The sequence below is a fragment of the Nannobrachium achirus genome (genome assembly GCF_963921795.1).
Source record: "Nannobrachium achirus genome assembly, chromosome: 14".
In the NCBI taxonomy this organism is placed as follows: Eukaryota; Metazoa; Chordata; class Actinopteri; order Myctophiformes; family Myctophidae; genus Nannobrachium; species Nannobrachium achirus.
This window is the reverse complement of record NC_137821.1, coordinates 2,196,050-2,216,475: the sequence shown is the minus strand read 5'-3', so window position 1 is coordinate 2,216,475 and position 20,426 is coordinate 2,196,050. Positions and strand designations below refer to the sequence as shown.

The following is a 20,426-nucleotide window of genomic DNA, read 5'->3' as shown; positions in this document are numbered from 1 at the left end:
GTTTGACATTAATATGGATTTGACCAGGGACCCCCATTTGAACATATTTGTACCAGGGACCCCCTTTTGAACATCGTTGTGACAGGGACCCCCATTTGAACATTTGTACCATGGACCCCCACACGAGATTTGTGTTGTTACAATTTTGAAAAATATAAAATATAAAAAAAAGAATAATAAAATAAATAGCAGATCTACAAGCTCACAACGTTGCATTGCGACATGTTGTGAGCTTGAAGATCTATTTTCAAATAGCCAATGTATATAGGGGTTAACATGTTTACTTTAAACTGATTATGAGAGACTACTGGTTCTCAAAGTCCAGGGGCCCCCGGGGGTCCTTGAGGAGGTTCCAGGGGGTCCTAAGATAAAATATTAAAGATACATTAATAGCATCAAATTCAGTGTTTAACAACCTTAGCCACTTATTACTTTGCTATTGGAAAATAGTAGATCTACAAGATCACAAAGTGTTGTAATGTGATGCGTTGGAGCTTGTAGATTTGCTATTTTAAGATTTTTTTATAAAATTGAAAAATAACTAATGACGCAAATCTTGTCTTATGGGGGTCCAAGGTCAAAGGTCAAACACATGGGGGTGTTGTCATGACAAAGTCAGAGAAACAATGAATCTACAGGAGACCATGACAACCTGCACTCACTCAAACATGTTGAGTAACGATGGCGACCTGATGTCACCCTCACATAGAGACTCTATCTCTGCTCACACAGACACACTGAGGAGGAGGAGTACACTAACCTGAACCCAGCATAGAGAGGTTCAGTGAATGTGTCGTGGAAGGTGTACAGGTGTGTCAGTGAGTCAGAGGACACTGTGTAGAAGGACAGAGTCCCAGCAAGACAGTCCACATACACTGCTACTCTGTTGGAGCCACTAGAGGCACTGACAGGGAGGCGAGTCTGCTCTCTATTGTGTGTGACATAGTAACCAAAATTACTATCAGAGTTCAGACTCCAAGACCTGTTATTGTGTCCAAACTGACAGTCATCACCCTGTCCTTTCCTGCTGATCCCTCTATAAGTCACTGCTATATAAACCACTCCACTGCACTCCACCTCCCAGTAACAGCGTCCAGTCAGACCCTCTGTACACAGAACCTGAAACTGTCTATCAAACCTGTCATGATGTTTAGGATATGATTGAACCTGTCCCGGTGTCACCTTTCTGTTGTTCTCAGACAGAGAGAGTTTTCTGTGTGCTGTGTTTGTGTCCAGAGTGAGCTGATGGAAATCTGATTAGAAAAAACACACAGTAAACATTAAATACATAATTCACTTATTTTGTTTGTTTGTTTGTTTGTTTGTTTTCACTCATAAATAAAATATAAAAAGATAAAACATGGATTATCGTCGCTGTCGGGTGGAAACCTTGTACGTCCAAAACTACCAAACATTTAAAATAGTGAAAATAACAGATCTACAAGCTCACAACCAGGTTTCTCCCTGACGACAACAAAGTAAGATGTCTTAAACTAGTGTTGCTTTTGACAGCAAATTTTGCACAAGTTTTAGTCAGTCTTTTAGTCATCTGAAATGTTAAACTTTTAGTCTAGTTTTAGTCAATTTAATATAAGATTTTTTGCCAGCTAAATCTGCAGTTGATTGTCGACTAAAATGTAATGGATGATTTTACACTGAAAATAGCCGATCTACAAGCTCACAATGCATTTCAGTGCGATGCACAGTGAGCTTGTAGATCTGCTATTTTCAAACATAAAATTACCTGACTTTTTCTACTGGATCTCTTCTCCACTAGTCCCTCCCTAAGATGTTGGTCTATTTATTTGTAGACAAAATTGTCAGTATATTTAGGGCCCGAGCACACACAGTGTGTGAGGACCCTATTGTATTTGCAAAGATTATTAGGGCCCGAGCACACACAGTGTGAGGACCCTATTGTAATTGCAAAGATTATTAGGGCCCGAGCACACACAGTGTGAGGACCCTATTGTAATTGCAAAGATTATTAGGGCCCGAGCACACACAGTGTGTGAGGACCCTATTGTAATTGCAAAGATTATTATTATTATTCTTCCCGATAAAGAATCGCATTTTTGAGGGGCAAAACGTACTCCAAAAGTTGCGGAACTTTGCAAGCACATTACACGTGGCGAAAATTTACGTAATTCAACAAAAAAAAAAAGGGGGCGTGGCTAATTGCGCAACAGCGCCCCCTACAAAACTTTGTGCCTCAAGCCCCACCATACGATTTCACCTACACGTACGAAAATCGGTACACATCTGTATCGTGTCCGGACTCACAAAAAAGTCTCTCGGCACCACGTCCGAAACCAAACAGGAAGTCAGCCATTTTGACTAATTAGTGGCGTTTTGGTGTGTTTTTGGCCGTTTTCACGCGTCACACTTTAACGAACTCCTCCTAGGGGGTTAATCGGATCAACTTCAAGTTCGGTCGGCATACTCAAGACACCTTAACGATGAAAAGTTGTGCGAATCGTGAGTTTTCGTAAAACGGCGTGCCCGTGGCGAAGTGTCAAACTTCCTTCACCAAACAGGAAGTGCCCCCTCTTCTGATTGGTCCATACTTGATTGTTCCTTTTTTTGGCTGTTACTCATCAACCGTTTATCGTACAGAGTTGTGGCTGGTATCATATGACTTGACTAAGTGTCCTTCACCTTAATTGGTTTAACTAAGCCCCGCCCCCTCTTCTGATTCGCCGAAACTTGATTGTTCCTTTTTTGGCTGTTACTCATCAACCGTTTATCGTACAGAGTTGTGGCTGGTATCATATGACTTGATTAAGAGTCCTTAACCTTAATTGACGCTTCCTTCGCCAAACAGGAAGTGTTCTTCACCAAACAGGAAGTGCCTCTATAACTCATGAACCGTTTGTCGTACAGACTCGCGGCTGGTGTCATACATTTTTTTTTTCTCAAAACATTTTTTTTTCTCAAAAATTTTTTTTTTCTCAAAAAAAATTTTTTTTTCTCAAATTTTTTTTTTCTCAAATTTTTTTTTTCTCAAAAATTTTTTTTTCTCAAATTTTTTTTTCTCAATTTTTTTTCTCAAATTTTTTTTTTCTCAAAATTTTTTTTTCTCAAATTTTTTTTTCTCAATTTTTTTTTCTCAAATTTTTTTTTTCTCAAATTTTTTTTTTCTCAAATTTTTTTTTTCTCAAATTTTTTTTTCTCAATTTTTTTTTCTCAAACATTTTTTTTTGAGAAAAACTTTAAACTATCGTTAAAGTGCGACCCGTGATAACGGCCAAAAATGCGCCAAAACGCCACTAATTAGTCGAAATGGCTGACTTCCTGTTTGGTTTCTGATTGGCTGCTGGCCTTGTGACGTGGGTAGAGCTGCGAGGGCCCGGTCATTGCTGCTTGCAGCTTTAATTAGGGCCCGAGCACACACAGTGTGAGAGGACCCTATTGTATTTGCAAAGATTATTATTATTATTATTTTCCCGAAAGTAAATCGCGTTTTTGAGGCGCAAAACGTACTCAAAAAGTTGCGCAACTTTGCACACACATCACAAGTGGCGAAAATTTACGTATTTAAAAAAAAATAAAAGGGGGCGTGGCCTAATGGCGCAACAGCGCCCCCTACAAAACTTCGTGCCTCAAGCCCCACCACACGGTTTCACCTACACGTACGAAAATCGGTACACATCTCTATCGTGTCCGGACTCACAACAAAGTCTCTCGGCGCCACGTCCGAAACCAAACAGGAAGTCAGCCATTTTGACTAATTAGTGGCGTTTTGGTGTATTTTTGGCCGTTTTCACGTGTCGCACTTTAACGAACTCCTCCTAGGGGGTTAATCGGATCAACTTCAAGTTCGCTCGGCATACTCAAGACACCTTAACGATGAAAAGTTGTGCGAATCGTGAGTTTTCGTAAAACGGCGTGCCCGTGGCGTAGCGTCAAACTTCCTTCACCAAACAGGAAGTGCCCCCTCTTCTGATTGGTCCATACTTCATTGTTCCTTTTTTTGGCTGTTACTCATCAACCGTTTATCGTACAGAGTTGTGGCTGGTATCATATGACTTGATTAAGAGTCCTTAACCTTAATTGACGCTTCCTCCGCCAAACAGGAAGTGCCCTTCACCAAACAGGAAGTGCCTCTATAACTCATGAACCGTTTGTCGTACAGACTCGCGGCTGGTGTCATAACATTTTTTTTTTCTCAACATTTTTTTTCTCAATTTTTTTTCTCAAAAATTTTTTTTTCTCAAATTTTTTTTTCTCAAATTTTTTTTTCTCAAATTTTTTTTTCTCAAATTTTTTTTTCTCAAATTTTTTTTTTCTCAATTTTCTTTTTCTTAATTTTTTTTTTCCTCAAAATTTTTTTTTCTCAAATTTTTTTTTTTCTCAAATTTTTTTTCTCAAATTTTTTTTTCTCAAATTTTTTTTTCTCAATTTTTTTTTCTCAAAACATTTTTTTCTCAACATTTTTTTTTCTCAAATTTTTTTTTCTCAAATTTTTTTTTCTCAAATTTTTTTTTGAGAAAAACGTTAAACTATCGTTAAAGTGCGACCCGTGATAGCGGCCAAAAATGCGCCAAAACGCCACTAATTAGTCGAAATGGCTGACTTCCTGTTTGGTTTCTGATTGGCTGCTGGCCTTGTGACGTGGGAAGAGCTCCGAGGGCCCGTCCATTGCTGCTTGCAGCTTTAATTAGGGCCCGAGCACACACAGTGTGAGGACCCTATTGTAATTGCAAAGATTATTATTATTATTATTATTATTATTCTTCCCCCTAAAGAATCGCGTTTTTGAGGCGCAAAACGTACTCCAAAAGTTGCGCAACTTTGCAAGCACATCACAAGTGGCGAAAAATTACGTATTTAAAAAAAAAAAAAAGTGGGCGGGGCCTAATTGCGCAACAGCGCCCCCTACAAAATTTCAACGCAACAGCCCCACTAGACGGTTTCACCCACAAGTACAAAAATCGGTACACATCTGTATTGTGTCCGGACTCACAAAAAAGTCTCTCGGCGCCACGTCCGAAACCAAACAGGAAGTCAGCCATTTTGACTAATTAGTGGCGTTTTGGTGTATTTTTGGACGTTTTCATGTGTCGCACTTTAACGAACTCCTCCTAGGGGGTTAATCGGATCAACTTCAAGTTCGCTCGGCATACTCAAGACACCTTAACGATGAAAAGTTGTGCGAATCGTGAGTTTTCGTAAAACGGCGTGCCCGTGGCGTAGCGTCAAACTTCCTTCACCAAACAGGAAGTGCCCCCTCTTCTGATTGGTCCATACTTCATTGTTCCTTTTTTTGGCTGTTACTCATCAACCGTTTATCGTACAGAGTTGTGGCTGGTATCATATGACTTGATTAAGAGTCCTTAACCTTAATTGACGCTTCCTCCGCCAAACAGGAAGTGCCCTTCACCAAACAGGAAGTGCCTCTATAACTCATGAACCGTTTGTCGTACAGACTCGCGGCTGGTGTCATAACATTTTTTTTTTCTCAACATTTTTTTCTCAATTTTTTTTCTCAACATTTTTTTTTCTCAATTTTTTTTCCTCAAATTTTTTTTTCTCAAATTTTTTTTTCTCAAATTTTTTTTTCTCAAATTTTTTTTTTCTCAATTTTTTTTTTCTTAATTTTTTTTTTCCTCAAATTTTTTTTTTCTCAAATTTTTTTTTTTCTCAAATTTTTTTTCTCAAATTTTTTTTTTCTCAAATTTTTTTTTCTCAAATTTTTTTTCTCAAATTTTTTTTTGAGAAAAACGTTAAACTATCGTTAAAGTGCGACCCGTGATAGCGGCCAAAAATGCGCCAAAACGCCACTAATTAGTCGAAATGGCTGACTTCCTGTTTGGTTTCTGATTGGCTGCTGGCCTTGTGACGTGGGAAGAGCTCCGAGGGCCCGTCCATTGCTGCTTGCAGCTTTAATTATTAGGGCCCGAGCACACACAGTGTGAGGACCCTATTGTAATTGCAAAGATTATTATTATTCTTCCCCCTAAAGAATCGCGTTTTTGAGGCGCAAAACGTACTCCAAAAGTTGCGCAACTTTGCAAGCACATCACAAGTGGCGAAAAATTACGTATTTAAAAAAAAAAAAAAGTGGGCGGGGCCTAATTGCGCAACAGCGCCCCCTACAAAATTTCAACGCAACAGCCCCACTAGACGGTTTCACCCACAAGTACAAAAATCGGTACACATCTGTATTGTGTCCGGACTCACAAAAAAGTCTCTCGGCGCCACGTCCGAAACCAAACAGGAAGTCAGCCATTTTGACTAATTAGTGGCGTTTTGGTGTATTTTTGGACGTTTTCATGTGTCGCACTTTAACGAACTCCTCCTAGGGGGTTAATCGGATCAACTTCAAGTTCGCTCGGCATACTCAAGACACCTTAACGATGAAAAGTTGTGCGAATCGTGAGTTTTCGTAAAACGGCGTGCCCGTGGCGTAGCGTCAAACTTCCTTCACCAAACAGGAAGTGCCCCCTCTTCTGATTGGTCCATACTTCATTGTTCCTTTTTTTGGCTGTTACTCATCAACCGTTTATCGTACAGAGTTGTGGCTGGTATCATATGACTTGATTAAGAGTCCTTAACCTTAATTGACGCTTCCTCCGCCAAACAGGAAGTGCCCTTCACCAAACAGGAAGTGCCTCTATAACTCATGAACCGTTTGTCGTACAGACTCGCGGCTGGTGTCATAACATTTTTTTTTTCTCAACATTTTTTTTCTCAATTTTTTTTCTCAAAATTTTTTTTTTCTCAAATTTTTTTTTTCTCAAATTTTTTTTTCTCAAATTTTTTTTTCTCAAATTTTTTTTTCTCAAATTTTTTTTTTCTCAATTTTTTTTTTCTTAATTTTTTTTTTCCTCAAAATTTTTTTTTCTCAAATTTTTTTTTTCTCAAATTTTTTTTTTCTCAAATTTTTTTTTCTCAAATTTTTTTTCTCAAATTTTTTTTTTGAGAAAAACGTTAAACTATCGTTAAAGTGCGACCCGTGATAGCGGCCAAAAATGCGCCAAAACGCCACTAATTAGTCGAAATGGCTGACTTCCTGTTTGGTTTCTGATTGGCTGCTGGCCTTGTGACGTGGGAAGAGCTCCGAGGGCCCGTCCATTGCTGCTTGCAGCTTTAATTATTATTATTCTTCCCCCTAAAGAATCGCGTTTTTGAGGCGCAAAACGTACTCCAAAAGTTGCGCAACTTTGCAAGCACATCACAAGTGGCGAAAAATTACGTATTTAAAAAAAAAAAAAAGTGGGCGGGGCCTAATTGCGCAACAGCGCCCCCTACAAAATTTCAACGCAACAGCCCCACTAGACGGTTTCACCCACAAGTACAAAAATCGGTACACATCTGTATTGTGTCCGGACTCACAAAAAAGTCTCTCGGCGCCACGTCCGAAACCAAACAGGAAGTCAGCCATTTTGACTAATTAGTGGCGTTTTGGTGTATTTTTGGACGTTTTCATGTGTCGCACTTTAACGAACTCCTCCTAGGGGGTTAATCGGATCAACTTCAAGTTCGCTCGGCATACTCAAGACACCTTAACGATGAAAAGTTGTGCGAATCGTGAGTTTTCGTAAAACGGCGTGCCCGTGGCGTAGCGTCAAACTTCCTTCACCAAACAGGAAGTGCCCCCTCTTCTGATTGGTCCATACTTCATTGTTCCTTTTTTTGGCTGTTACTCATCAACCGTTTATCGTACAGAGTTGTGGCTGGTATCATATGACTTGATTAAGAGTCCTTAACCTTAATTGACGCTTCCTCCGCCAAACAGGAAGTGCCCTTCACCAAACAGGAAGTGCCTCTATAACTCATGAACCGTTTGTCGTACAGACTCGCGGCTGGTGTCATAACATTTTTTTTTCCTCAACATTTTTTTTCTCAATTTTTTTTCTCAATTTTTTTTTTTTCTCAAATTTTTTTTTTCTCAAATTTTTTTTTCTCAAATTTTTTTTTCTCAAATTTTTTTTTCTCAAATTTTTTTTTTCTCAATTTTTTTTTTCTTAATTTTTTTTTTCCTCAAAATTTTTTTTTCTCAAATTTTTTTTTTCTCAAATTTTTTTTCTCAAATTTTTTTTTTCTCAAATTTTTTTTTCTCAATTTTTTTTTCTCAAAACATTTTTTTCTCAAATTTTTTTTCTCAACATTTTTTTTTCTCAAATTTTTTTTTCTCAACTTTTTTTTCTCAAATTTTTTTTTGAGAAAAACGTTAAACTATCGTTAAAGTGCGACCCGTGATAGCGGCCAAAAATGCGCCAAAACGCCACTAATTAGTCGAAATGGCTGACTTCCTGTTTGGTTTCTGATTGGCTGCTGGCCTTGTGACGTGGGAAGAGCTCCGAGGGCCCGTCCATTGCTGCTTGCAGCTTTAATTATTATTATTCTTCCCCCTAAAGAATCGCGTTTTTGAGGCGCAAAACGTACTCCAAAAGTTGCGCAACTTTGCAAGCACATCACAAGTGGCGAAAAATTACGTATTTAAAAAAAAAAAAAAGTGGGCGGGGCCTAATTGCGCAACAGCGCCCCCTACAAAATTTCAACGCAACAGCCCCACTAGACGGTTTCACCCACAAGTACAAAAATCGGTACACATCTGTATTGTGTCCGGACTCACAAAAAAGTCTCTCGGCGCCACGTCCGAAACCAAACAGGAAGTCAGCCATTTTGACTAATTAGTGGCGTTTTGGTGTATTTTTGGACGTTTTCATGTGTCGCACTTTAACGAACTCCTCCTAGGGGGTTAATCGGATCAACTTCAAGTTCGCTCGGCATACTCAAGACACCTTAACGATGAAAAGTTGTGCGAATCGTGAGTTTTCGTAAAACGGCGTGCCCGTGGCGTAGCGTCAAACTTCCTTCACCAAACAGGAAGTGCCCCCTCTTCTGATTGGTCCATACTTCATTGTTCCTTTTTTTGGCTGTTACTCATCAACCGTTTATCGTACAGAGTTGTGGCTGGTATCATATGACTTGATTAAGAGTCCTTAACCTTAATTGACGCTTCCTCCGCCAAACAGGAAGTGCCCTTCACCAAACAGGAAGTGCCTCTATAACTCATGAACCGTTTGTCGTACAGAATGGCGGCTGGTGTCATAACATTTTTTTTTTCTCAACATTTTTTTTCTCAATTTTTTTTCTCAAAAATTTTTTTTTCTCAAATTTTTTTTTCTCAAATTTTTTTTCTCAAATTTTTTTTTCTCAAATTTTTTTTTCTCAAATTTTTTTTTTCTCAAATTTTTTTTCTCAAATTTTTTTTTCTCAATTTTTTTTTTCTCAAATTTTTTTTTTCTCAATTTTTTTTTTCTTAATTTTTTTTTCCTCAAAATTTTTTTTTCTCAAAATTTTTTTTTCTCAAATTTTTTTTCTCAAATTTTTTTTTTCTCAAATTTTTTTTTCTCAATTTTTTTTTCTCAAAACATTTTTTTCTCAAAAAATTTTTTTCTCAACATTTTTTTTTCTCAAATTTTTTTTTCTCAAATTTTTTTTCTCAAATATTTTTTGGAGAAAAACGTTAAACTATCGTTAAAGTGCGACCCGTGATAGCGGCCAAAAATGCGCCAAAACGCCACTAATTAGTCGAAATGGCTGACTTCCTGTTTGGTTTCTGATTGGCTGCTGGCCTTGTGACGTGGGAAGAGCTCCGAGGGCCCGTCCATTGCTGCTTGCAGCTTTAATTAGGGCCCGAGCACACACAGTGTGAGGACCCTATTGTAATTGCAAAGATTATTATTATTATTATTATTATTATTCTTCCCCCTAAAGAATCGCGTTTTTGAGGCGCAAAACGTACTCCAAAAGTTGCGCAACTTTGCAAGCACATCACAAGTGGCGAAAAATTACGTATTTAAAAAAAAAAAAAAGTGGGCGGGGCCTAATTGCGCAACAGCGCCCCCTACAAAATTTCAACGCAACAGCCCCACTAGACGGTTTCACCCACAAGTACAAAAATCGGTACACATCTGTATTGTGTCCGGACTCACAAAAAAGTCTCTCGGCGCCACGTCCGAAACCAAACAGGAAGTCAGCCATTTTGACTAATTAGTGGCGTTTTGGTGTATTTTTGGCCGTTTTCACGGGTCGCACTTTAACGAACTCCTCCTAGGGGGTTAATCGGATCAACTTCAAGTTCGCTCGGCATACTCAAGACACCTTAACGATGAAAAGTTGTGCGAATCGTGAGTTTTCGTAAAACGGCGTGCCCGTGGCGTAGCGTCAAACTTCCTTCACCAAACAGGAAGTGCCCCCTCTTCTGATTGGTCCATACTTCATTGTTCCTTTTTTTGGCTGTTACTCATCAACCGTTTATCGTACAGAGTTGTGGCTGGTATCATATGACTTGATTAAGAGTCCTTAACCTTAATTGACGCTTCCTCCGCCAAACAGGAAGTGCCCTTCACCAAACAGGAAGTGCCTCTATAACTCATGAACCGTTTGTCGTACAGACTCGCGGCTGGTGTCATAACATTTTTTTTTTCTCAACATTTTTTTTCGCACATTTTTTTCTCAAAATTTTTTTTTTCTCAAATTTTTTTTTTCTCAAATTTTTTTTTCTCAAATTTTTTTTTCTCAAATTTTTTTTTCTCAATTTTTTTTTTCTTAATTTTTTTTTCCTCAAAATTTTTTTTTCTCAAATTTTTTTTTCTCAAATTTTTTTTCTCAAATTTTTTTTTTCTCAAATTTTTTTTTCTCAATTTTTTTTTCTCAAAACATTTTTTTCTCAAAAATTTTTTTTCTCAACATTTTTTTTTCTCAAATTTTTTTTTCTCAAATTTTTTTTCTCAAATTTTTTTTTGAGAAAAACGTTAAACTATCGTTAAAGTGCGACCCGTGATAGCGGCCAAAAATGCGCCAAAACGCCACTAATTAGTCGAAATGGCTGACTTCCTGTTTGGTTTCTGATTGGCTGCTGGCCTTGTGACGTGGGAAGAGCTCCGAGGGCCCGTCCATTGCTGCTTGCAGCTTTAATTATTATTATTATTCTTCCCCCTAAAGAATCGCGTTTTTGAGGCGCAAAACGTACTCCAAAAGTTGCGCAACTTTGCAAGCACATCACAAGTGGCGAAAAATTACGTATTTAAAAAAAAAAAAAAGTGGGCGGGGCCTAATTGCGCAACAGCGCCCCCTACAAAATTTCAACGCAACAGCCCCACTAGACGGTTTCACCCACAAGTACAAAAATCGGTACACATCTGTATTGTGTCCGGACTCACAAAAAAGTCTCTCGGCGCCACGTCCGAAACCAAACAGGAAGTCAGCCATTTTGACTAATTAGTGGCGTTTTGGTGTATTTTTGGACGTTTTCATGTGTCGCACTTTAACGAACTCCTCCTAGGGGGTTAATCGGATCAACTTCAAGTTCGCTCGGCATACTCAAGACACCTTAACGATGAAAAGTTGTGCGAATCGTGAGTTTTCGTAAAACGGCGTGCCCGTGGCGTAGCGTCAAACTTCCTTCACCAAACAGGAAGTGCCCCCTGTTCTGATTGGTCCATACTTCATTGTTCCTTTTTTTGGCTGTTACTCATCAACCGTTTATCGTACAGAGTTGTGGCTGGTATCATATGACTTGATTAAGAGTCCTTAACCTTAATTGACGCTTCCTCCGCCAAACAGGAAGTGCCCTTCACCAAACAGGAAGTGCCTCTATAACTCATGAACCGTTTGTCGTACAGACTCGCGGCTGGTGTCATAACATTTTTTTTTTCTCAACATTTTTTTTCTCAATTTTTTTTCTCAAAAATTTTTTTTTCTCAAATTTTTTTTTCTCAAATTTTTTTTTCTCAAATTTTTTTTTCTCAAATTTTTTTTTTCTCAATTTTTTTTTCTTAATTTTTTTTTTCCTCAAAATTTTTTTTTCTCAAATTTTTTTTTTTCTCAAATTTTTTTTCTCAAATTTTTTTTTTCTCAAATTTTTTTTTCTCATTTTTTTTTTCTCAAAACATTTTTTTCTCAAAAAATTTTTTTCTCAACATTTTTTTTTCTCAATTTTTTTTTTCTCAAATTTTTTTTCTCAAATTTTTTTTTGAGAAAAACGTTAAACTATCGTTAAAGTGCGACCCGTGATAGCGGCCAAAAATGCGCCAAAACGCCACTAATTAGTCGAAATGGCTGACTTCCTGTTTGGTTTCTGATTGGCTGCTGGCCTTGTGACGTGGGAAGAGCTCCGAGGGCCCGTCCATTGCTGCTTGCAGCTTTAATTATTATTATTATTATTTTCCCGAAAGTAAATCGCGTTTTTGAGGCGCAAAACGTACTCAAAAAGTTGCGCAACTTTGCACACACATCACAAGTGGCGAAAATGTACGTATTTAAAAAAAAATAAAAGGGGGCGTGGCCTAATGGCGCAACAGCGCCCCCTACAAAACTTCGTGCCTCAAGCCCCACCACACGGTTTCACCTACACGTACGAAAATCGGTACACATCTCTATCGTGTCCGGACTCACAACAAAGTCTCTCGGCGCCACGTCCGAAACCAAACAGGAAGTCAGCCATTTTGACTAATTAGTGGCGTTTTGGTGTATTTTTGGCCGTTTTCACGTGTCGCACTTTAACGAACTCCTCCTAGGGGGTTAATCGGATCAACTTCACATTCGCTCGGCATACTCAAGACACCTTAACGACAAAAAGTTATCAAAATCCTGAGTTTTCGTAAAACGGCGTGCCCGTGGCGAAGCGTCAAACTTCATTCACCAAACAGGAAGTGCCCCCTCTTCTGATTGGTCCATACTTGATTGTTCCTTTTTTTGGCTGTTACTCATCAACCGTTTATCGTACAGAGTTGTGGCTGGTATCATATGACTTGATTAAGAGTCCTTAACCTTAATTGACGCTTCCTTCGCCAAACAGGAAGTGCCCTTCACCAAACAGGAAGTGCCTCTATAACTCATGAACCGTTTGTCGTACAGACTCGCGGCTGGTGTCATAACATTTTTTTTTCTCAAAATTTTTTTTCTCAATTTTTTTGTCTCAAATTTTTTTTTCTCAAATTTTTTTTCTCAAATTTTTTTTTCTCAAAAACTTTTTTTTCTCAATTTTTTTTTCTCAAATTTTTTTTTCACAACTTTTTTTTTTGTCAATTTTTTTTCTCAAAAATGTTGCTAATGCTAATGCTAAACAATGCTAATGCTAACATGCTAATGCTAACAAATGCTAATGCTAATGCTAACATGCTAATGCTAACAAATGCTAATGCTAATGCTAACAAATGCTAATGCTAATGCTAACATGCTAATGCTAATGCTAACAAATGCTAATGCTAACATGCTAATGCCAATGCTAACAAATGCTGATGCTAACATGCTAATGCTAACATGCTAATGCTAACACATGCTAATGCTAACACATGCTAATGCTAACACATGCTAATGCTAAAAATGCTAATGCTAAACATGCTAATGCTAACACATGCTAATGCTAACAAATGCTAATGCTAATGCTAACAAATGCTAATGCTAACAAATGCTAACACATGCTAATAATAACAAACAAAAAAAATGCTAATGCTAATGTTAACAAATGCTAATGCTAATGTTAACAAATGCTAATGCTAACACATGCTAATGCTGATTCTTAAATTCTAATGCTAATTGGCTGCTACCCCTTGTGATGTGGGTAGATCTCCGAGGGCCCGGTCATTGCTGCTTGCAGCTTTAATTAGTCTTAGTTTTAGTCATCATAGCTTACTTTTTATTTTGTTTTCTTCAGTGAAAAAAGGTAGCCGACAAAACATTTTTTGTCATAGTTTTAGTCAACAAAATCAACATTATCTTAAAACTGCCACAGCCCGAGTTGCCCGAGTTGGCAGCCATTTTGAAAAAGAAAATTGGACCTCCTTCTAACTACTAGGCATGATCGCGATCGCAAAATTGCATGTTTAACCCCCATACCAACCCCATCTTTCAAACATGGCGGCCATTTTTGTTTACAAATGAAGAAAAGATAATGGCTGTTATCTCATGAATGCCTGAACGGATTTCCAAGCGGATTTTTTTTTGTTTGAAAGCTGTGAACAGCCTGCACACACGTGGTGCATGATCTAGGCATGGGCGTGCATGATCCGTGCACTATGAATTAAATGGAAGTCTATGGAGACTCGTGGCAGGGAGAGACTTCAAAGAGATTTAATGGGGGCAGGAAATGTGTTAAAATCACGTCTCACAATTTCTTTAATAATGCTGGGCATTATGAAAAAGAGATGTTGAGTATGTCTTTGTTGGATAATTAAAATTTGAAACATTTGAAAACAAAAAGTAACCAATGAAAATGTCTCCTAGCTTGGGGTGATAACCAGTTCAATGATTCATACATAACACAATGATGAGTAAGATAAGTACACCTTAAAACAAATCTACAAATACTATTATAGGCAACGGTTAATGAATGGAGATGTGTTTCAGAGGTGTTCTGGTAAATTATATCACCATAGTCCAGTGTAGGAAATAACAGTTGCTGGGCAATTCTTTTTTCTTATTTTAAAGCTAAAACGGTTGATTGATCTGTACATCATTTTAAGACTGATGTTTATTTTAGTTCAGTGTATACAATGTTAATTGTTGTGATATTGACACAGACAGACAGATACTCACATCTGGTAATGAGTTGAGGATTAAGCCAAGCTTCTCCTCCATGTTTCACTCTGTAGGAAGTAGATCAACAATGCATCAATGTCTAACACAACGTCTCCACTATCTGACACTACAATGTTTCTCCTGTCATTATCTACTAACTTAAGTGTCTATTTACACTTTGCAAAACTGTACACTGTGCAAATCAAAGCATAACAGTGACTACACAAATTGTCAAAGACTGCACATATACTGTATGGGACAGTACTGTGAAGTAGGATTCAACATATTCATCAATGCTGTGTCATTGTTCCGATGGCGCATTACTCCGATGTTGCGTTTGTCCGACTCGCCCCATTACTAACCCTAACCGCACATGTAGCCACGTAGTCAGAATAATGAGATGTCATCATGTCTGTCAGACTTATGGGCAGTTCCCTTGAAGCTGAGCTACAGTATGATTCCACTACCATAGAATGATCCAGATCACATCTAGAAACTCTTCCCATATCGAGGTAGTTTACAGCTCTGTGAAAAATAGTACAGTTGTGTTCCTATTGCTATGGCAACACACACACACACACACACACACACACACACACACACACACACACACACACACACACACACACACACACACACACACACACACACACACACACACACACACACACACACACTCTCTCTCACTCTCACACACACACACACACACACACACACACGCACACTCTCTCTCACACACACACACACACACACACACACACACACACACACACACACACACACACACACACACACACACACACACACACACACACACACACACACACACACACACACACACACACACACAGCATGAATTAAGGAGTGAGTTGTAACCTGTCCTTTTCCAATTAGACAATTAGTCAAACAACTAGATGCTCATTGCACTGCAAACTTTACAGTAGAGCATTATTAGCTCAGTCAAAAATATGTTAAAACACAGATTAAGAATTATTCGCCTGAATGTCAGATCTAAAACTGACATGTGAAGATGAAAATAATGCATGACTATCATGCATGAACACTGTTTATTTCCTACTGCCTCCTGCCTTACTCACCTAGTGTTGATTTTGTCGGCTAAAACTATGACGAAAAATTGGTTGACTACCTTTTTCACTGCCAAAACCTAAATAAAAACTACAAAAAGACTAAGCTTTGGTGACTAAAACCATGACTAAATGTATTGACAATTTAATCAACAAATAAAAGGGAATTCTAGGATAGGTGGCCAGTGAAACATTAGCGAGGAATAACACACTTTGTTCAAACTAAATACACAAATACACACACATCTATGAGTGACTTTGTGTCAGAGTGAATACACTGTTAAGAGACACATGAGGGAAACACTGCACATTCAGTGCTCTATCCAACATGGACACAGTCCAAGTCTACTCACTTGCAGTTCTCCAGGACTGGAACATTCACCATGCTGGAGCTCAGGTCCAGCTCTCTTAGGGAGGGATGAGAGCTTACAGCTGAGACTAGAAGTTCACAGCATCTCTCTGACAAGTAGCAGTCAGCCAGTCTGAATGAAGAATGAAACACCAGAATGATTGATTGATTGTCTGATTTGAATGAATGAATGAATGAATTAATGAATTCATTAATGAATGAATTAATTAATTCATTAATGCATTCATTAATTACTTCATGTATTTATTAATATATTCATTTATAAATAAAGAATCTGTTTACAGCCATCTATATAAGGACCAGGCTGTGATGTCAGGGTTTTGGACCAAGAGGTGAAAAAAGACAACAAGAAAGAAAATAAAGACTCTCTTGTCCACTTATGGTGCCTTCACACCAGGATGCTTTAGTTTAATTAAAACGAACCCTGACCCCCCAAAATAATAATATTTGAACTGGGGACCCCCACCCTGACAAGCACAAACGTCTAATAGGCACATAGGCTTGGGTTACCATGATATCAAGCTTATTAATACATTCTCACCACAGCATTCATATTATATTCACATAATGCAGTACACAATAAAACAGAATTGATCAAAAATAAACCAGGTAAAGGTATCTTACCGTAGAATCTCCAGCCTACAGTGAAGACTCTTCAGTCCTTCACAGAGCAGCTCCACTAGTCCCGAGTCGTTCAGGTTGTTTTCACTGAGGTCCAATTCTCTCAAATGGGAAGGATTAGAGCTGAGAGCTGAAGCCACAACTGCAAGATCTGTCTGTTTGAGGTCACAGCCAACAAGTCTGTAAATGTAGATTAAATAAGAGTTTATCAACAACAAATTATAAATACTTCACTTCATGGAAGTTAAGTAAAATATCTCCTATCTAGTTATCCAGACATAAACAATATTTCGTGGAGCAGAGTGTGGAATAGACAACACCACTTGACAGCACAGAATGACTGTACGTAGGAGGATGGCAATTTTGATATAAAAGATTTCAACCAGCAGTTAAAGGTGTGAAATGAAGACTGAACTACATTGCATATTTACTGTCTAAACTGTGTAAAAGTTTTACAAACAAGCTGCTAGAGACCAGCATTCAGTCTCTCTATTTCTCATCCCTGTCTCCTCAAGCTGGGCCACAGCTGCAGGCTTTGATCTGGCTTCGAGGTGAAGCACCGACACTATAAGTTGTCCATAGAGATATTCAGCTTTACTACAGCTTTGGTAATTCCAAATAAACCAGATCTACAAGCTGTCAAGGTGTTGCGATGCAAAGCCTTGTAAGCTTATAGATCTGATGCCTTAGAACTTGTACTACAGAGTGCTTTCACCACAGTGAAGCTGGTTTAACGTTGGATATTCCGGTTGTCTTCTATGGCGTTAAACATGGAACAATGCAAATGATGAAGACATGAAGGCACATTTGATTTGGTGGAATTCATCATCTGATGAACCTGAGATGCACACATCAAGGCTTTACACAGCCTGTCATGAATCAGACGTGGCTCCTTATTTAGAAGCAAACCTATAGTAAAGAATATAGCAGAAATGTAAAGAGCTGAGTGAAAGAGACCCATTGAAAATAATAATGAGCGGTGCTAACCGCTCCTACATTTGGCTTTGTGTGTATATCCGTCTGGAGGGACATTGTAATTAACTCATAAAAGGCACCGTTCACTCCACACTGGGTGTGATTTTTATTTTAAGTTCCACTACTGAGTGTCAGTGGTTTCACAGGTCTGGTGGGTTCAGCCAGTGTCAGTGGGTTCAAACCACTGGTCTGGTGGGAGCAACCAGCAGGGATTTAGACTCTTACTTTAGTTTGTACCCTGATTTACTTTGGATTTTGCACATAAATACCACCAGTCACTGTTTGAGAAACAAACAGTATTATTGTAACTTTCATTTCTAATTATAATGTTAACTGTAATGGCAGATTGACTCTAGGATGTTTCTATTCACATGAATACTAACCGAGCCTTCCTGCAGTTCCTCACAGCTGGGATCAGTCTTCCTCGCCCCCTCTTTGATGTGTTGTATTTGTCCAGGTTGAACTCATCCAGAACATCCTCTGACATCAGCAGCATGGCGGCCAGAGCTGAACACTGGGATGGAGACAGTTCTGTACCTGACTCCAGGTACTGTTGGATCTCCTGAAGTACTGAGTGGTCGTTCATCTCCATAAAACAGTGGAAGATGTTGATCATTCTCTCAGGAGAGATAGGAACAAAAGGAGAGAGATCTTCATCGGTCATCCTCTTCAGGTTGTTGATGACTCTCTGGATGGTCTCTGGACGGTTCTCTTTCTGAACCAGTAGGCCTCCTAACAGACTCTGGTTGGACTCCAGTAAGAGGCCATGAAGGAAGCGGACAAAGAGGTCCAGGTGGCCATTTTTACTCTGCTGGGATTTTACCATGACTCTGTACAGGAAGACTTCCAGAGTCATTTCTTCTTCTTCTTCTTCTTCTTCCTCTTCTTCTTCTTCTCGTCTTCCTCCCATCATCCTCCTCCTCCGTATCTTCTTCTCCTCTTTGTCTTCTTCTCCCAGGAACATCTTCAGTACCTTCATGTTCTTCTGTGTGAAACAGTGGAACAGGTAGACTGCAGCCATAAACTCCTGGATGCTCAGATGAACAAAGCTGTAGACCTTTCTCTCAGATTGAACAGTCTCTTCTTTGAAGATCTCTGTGCACACTCCTGAGTACAGTGAGGCTTCTTTCATATCAAGGCCACACTCTTCCAGGTCTTCTTGGTAGAACATGACGCTGCCTTTCTCCAGATGTTCAAACGCCAGCCTGCCCAGCTTCAGAAGAACCTCCCTGTCCTTCTCCATGAGCTGCTGTTGATTCACATCATGACTGTCATCATACTTCTTCCACTTCCTCTTTGTCTGGACCGACAGGAAGTGGCTGTACATCTGAGTCTGGGTCGTGGGCAGCTGTTCTGTCTCGTCTGTCTTCAACATGTCCTCCAGAACGGTAGCGGTGATGGAACAGAAAACTGGGATGTGACACATGATGTGGAGGCTCTTTGATGTCTTCACGTGTGAGATGATTTTGCTGGCCAGCTTCTCATCACTGAATCTCTTCCTGAAAAACTCCTCCTTCTGGGGGTCTGTGAACCCTCGTACTTCTGTCTCCAGGTCAACACAATCAGGAGGGATCTGATTGGCTGCTGCAGGTCTGGTAGTTATCCAGAGGAGGGCTGAGGGGAGCAGATTCCCCTCGATGAGGTTTGTCAACAGCAGGTCCACTGATGATGTCACTGTGACATCAGAAACAATGGCATTCTCTTGGAAGACATGAGAACCAATGCGAATGTTCTCGAATTTCAGCGGAAACCTGCTTTCATCCAGACCATCAAAGATGAGGCCAACCTTCCAGACAGCGAGCTGCTCTGCTGTGACCTTCTTTAATTCTGGGTGGAAACGATGGATCAGTGAGAGAAGACTGTGCTGCTCATCTCTGACCAAGTTCAGCTCCCGGAATGAGAAGGGAACCAGGAGAATGACATCTTGATTTTCCAAACCCCTTGCCCAGTCCAGAGTGAACTTACGCACAGAGAAGGTTTTTCCAATGCCAGCGATGCCCTTGGTCAGAACTCTTCTCATGGGTTTGTCTCTGCCAAGGAGGAGGGGCTTAAAGATGTCACAGCATTTGATTGGTTGGTCATGGAGGGTCTTCTTCTTGGAAGCTGTCTCGAGCTGCCAGACCTCATGTTGGGTATTAACCCCTTCACTCTCTCCCGCTGAGATGTAGAGCTCTGTGTAGATGCTGCTGAGGGAGGGCACTTCAGTGACGTATGTCACACGATCAAGACGGTTCAAACCGACCTTATAAACCTTTAGAACCTCCTGTGGACTGACACCTGCTATGAGAAGACAATGAAGACATTTTAAACATTCAGTTGAATTTATAACTTTACATCCTCACAACTGTATTTGCACATTATTAATTTAACGACTTAAACCCCGGCATCTGTATTATGGGGAAAACCTTGACAGAAAATAGCAGATCTACAAGCTTGCAAGCTGATATGTAAGCTTGTAGATCTGTTATTTTCAGCGAAGATATTTCATGAAAACAGAAAATACACTAGTATAGAGCCCTGAGTTACTGAGTTTCCCCCTTGGGATAATAAAGGTATCTATCTATCTATCTGAGGGTTTAAGAGGTTAAGAAAACTAAGAAAAGCAGGCAAAAGAAACAACAGTGGATCACTGGTTTTCATACAGAGTTGATACATGTTTAGCATCATTATTTAAACATGGATACTGATGACACATTGTGGACATTTAGGCCTGCTTTACACTGCCACTGAAATCTAGCCTGAAGGGTCCCATCCTCTTTTACAGTACACTTTAAGACATAATAAGACAGAATAAAGCCATAATAAGAAATAATGTGTTGGTAATTAGAGCTAATATATTT

General features: G+C 39.2%; 1 protein-coding gene across 1 annotated transcript in view; it reads right to left on the bottom strand.

Annotated features, from left to right (window-relative positions):
- Positions 1–714: 714 nt before the first annotated feature.
- Positions 715–20,426, bottom strand: part of LOC308298654 (NACHT, LRR and PYD domains-containing protein 3-like) — a gene marked incomplete at its 3' end in the record, with an annotated part of 72,194 nt that continues 52,482 nt past the window's right edge. The window contains exons 14-18 of the mRNA XM_080742297.1: positions 17,970–19,866; positions 16,615–16,791; positions 15,974–16,102; positions 14,554–14,603; positions 715–1,253 (exon numbers count right to left, since the gene is read on the bottom strand). Of these exons, the coding sequence (XP_080598423.1) occupies positions 715–1,253; positions 14,554–14,603; positions 15,974–16,102; positions 16,615–16,791; positions 17,970–19,866 (2,792 nt within the window). The remainder of the gene's footprint in view (positions 1,254–14,553; positions 14,604–15,973; positions 16,103–16,614; positions 16,792–17,969; positions 19,867–20,426) is intronic.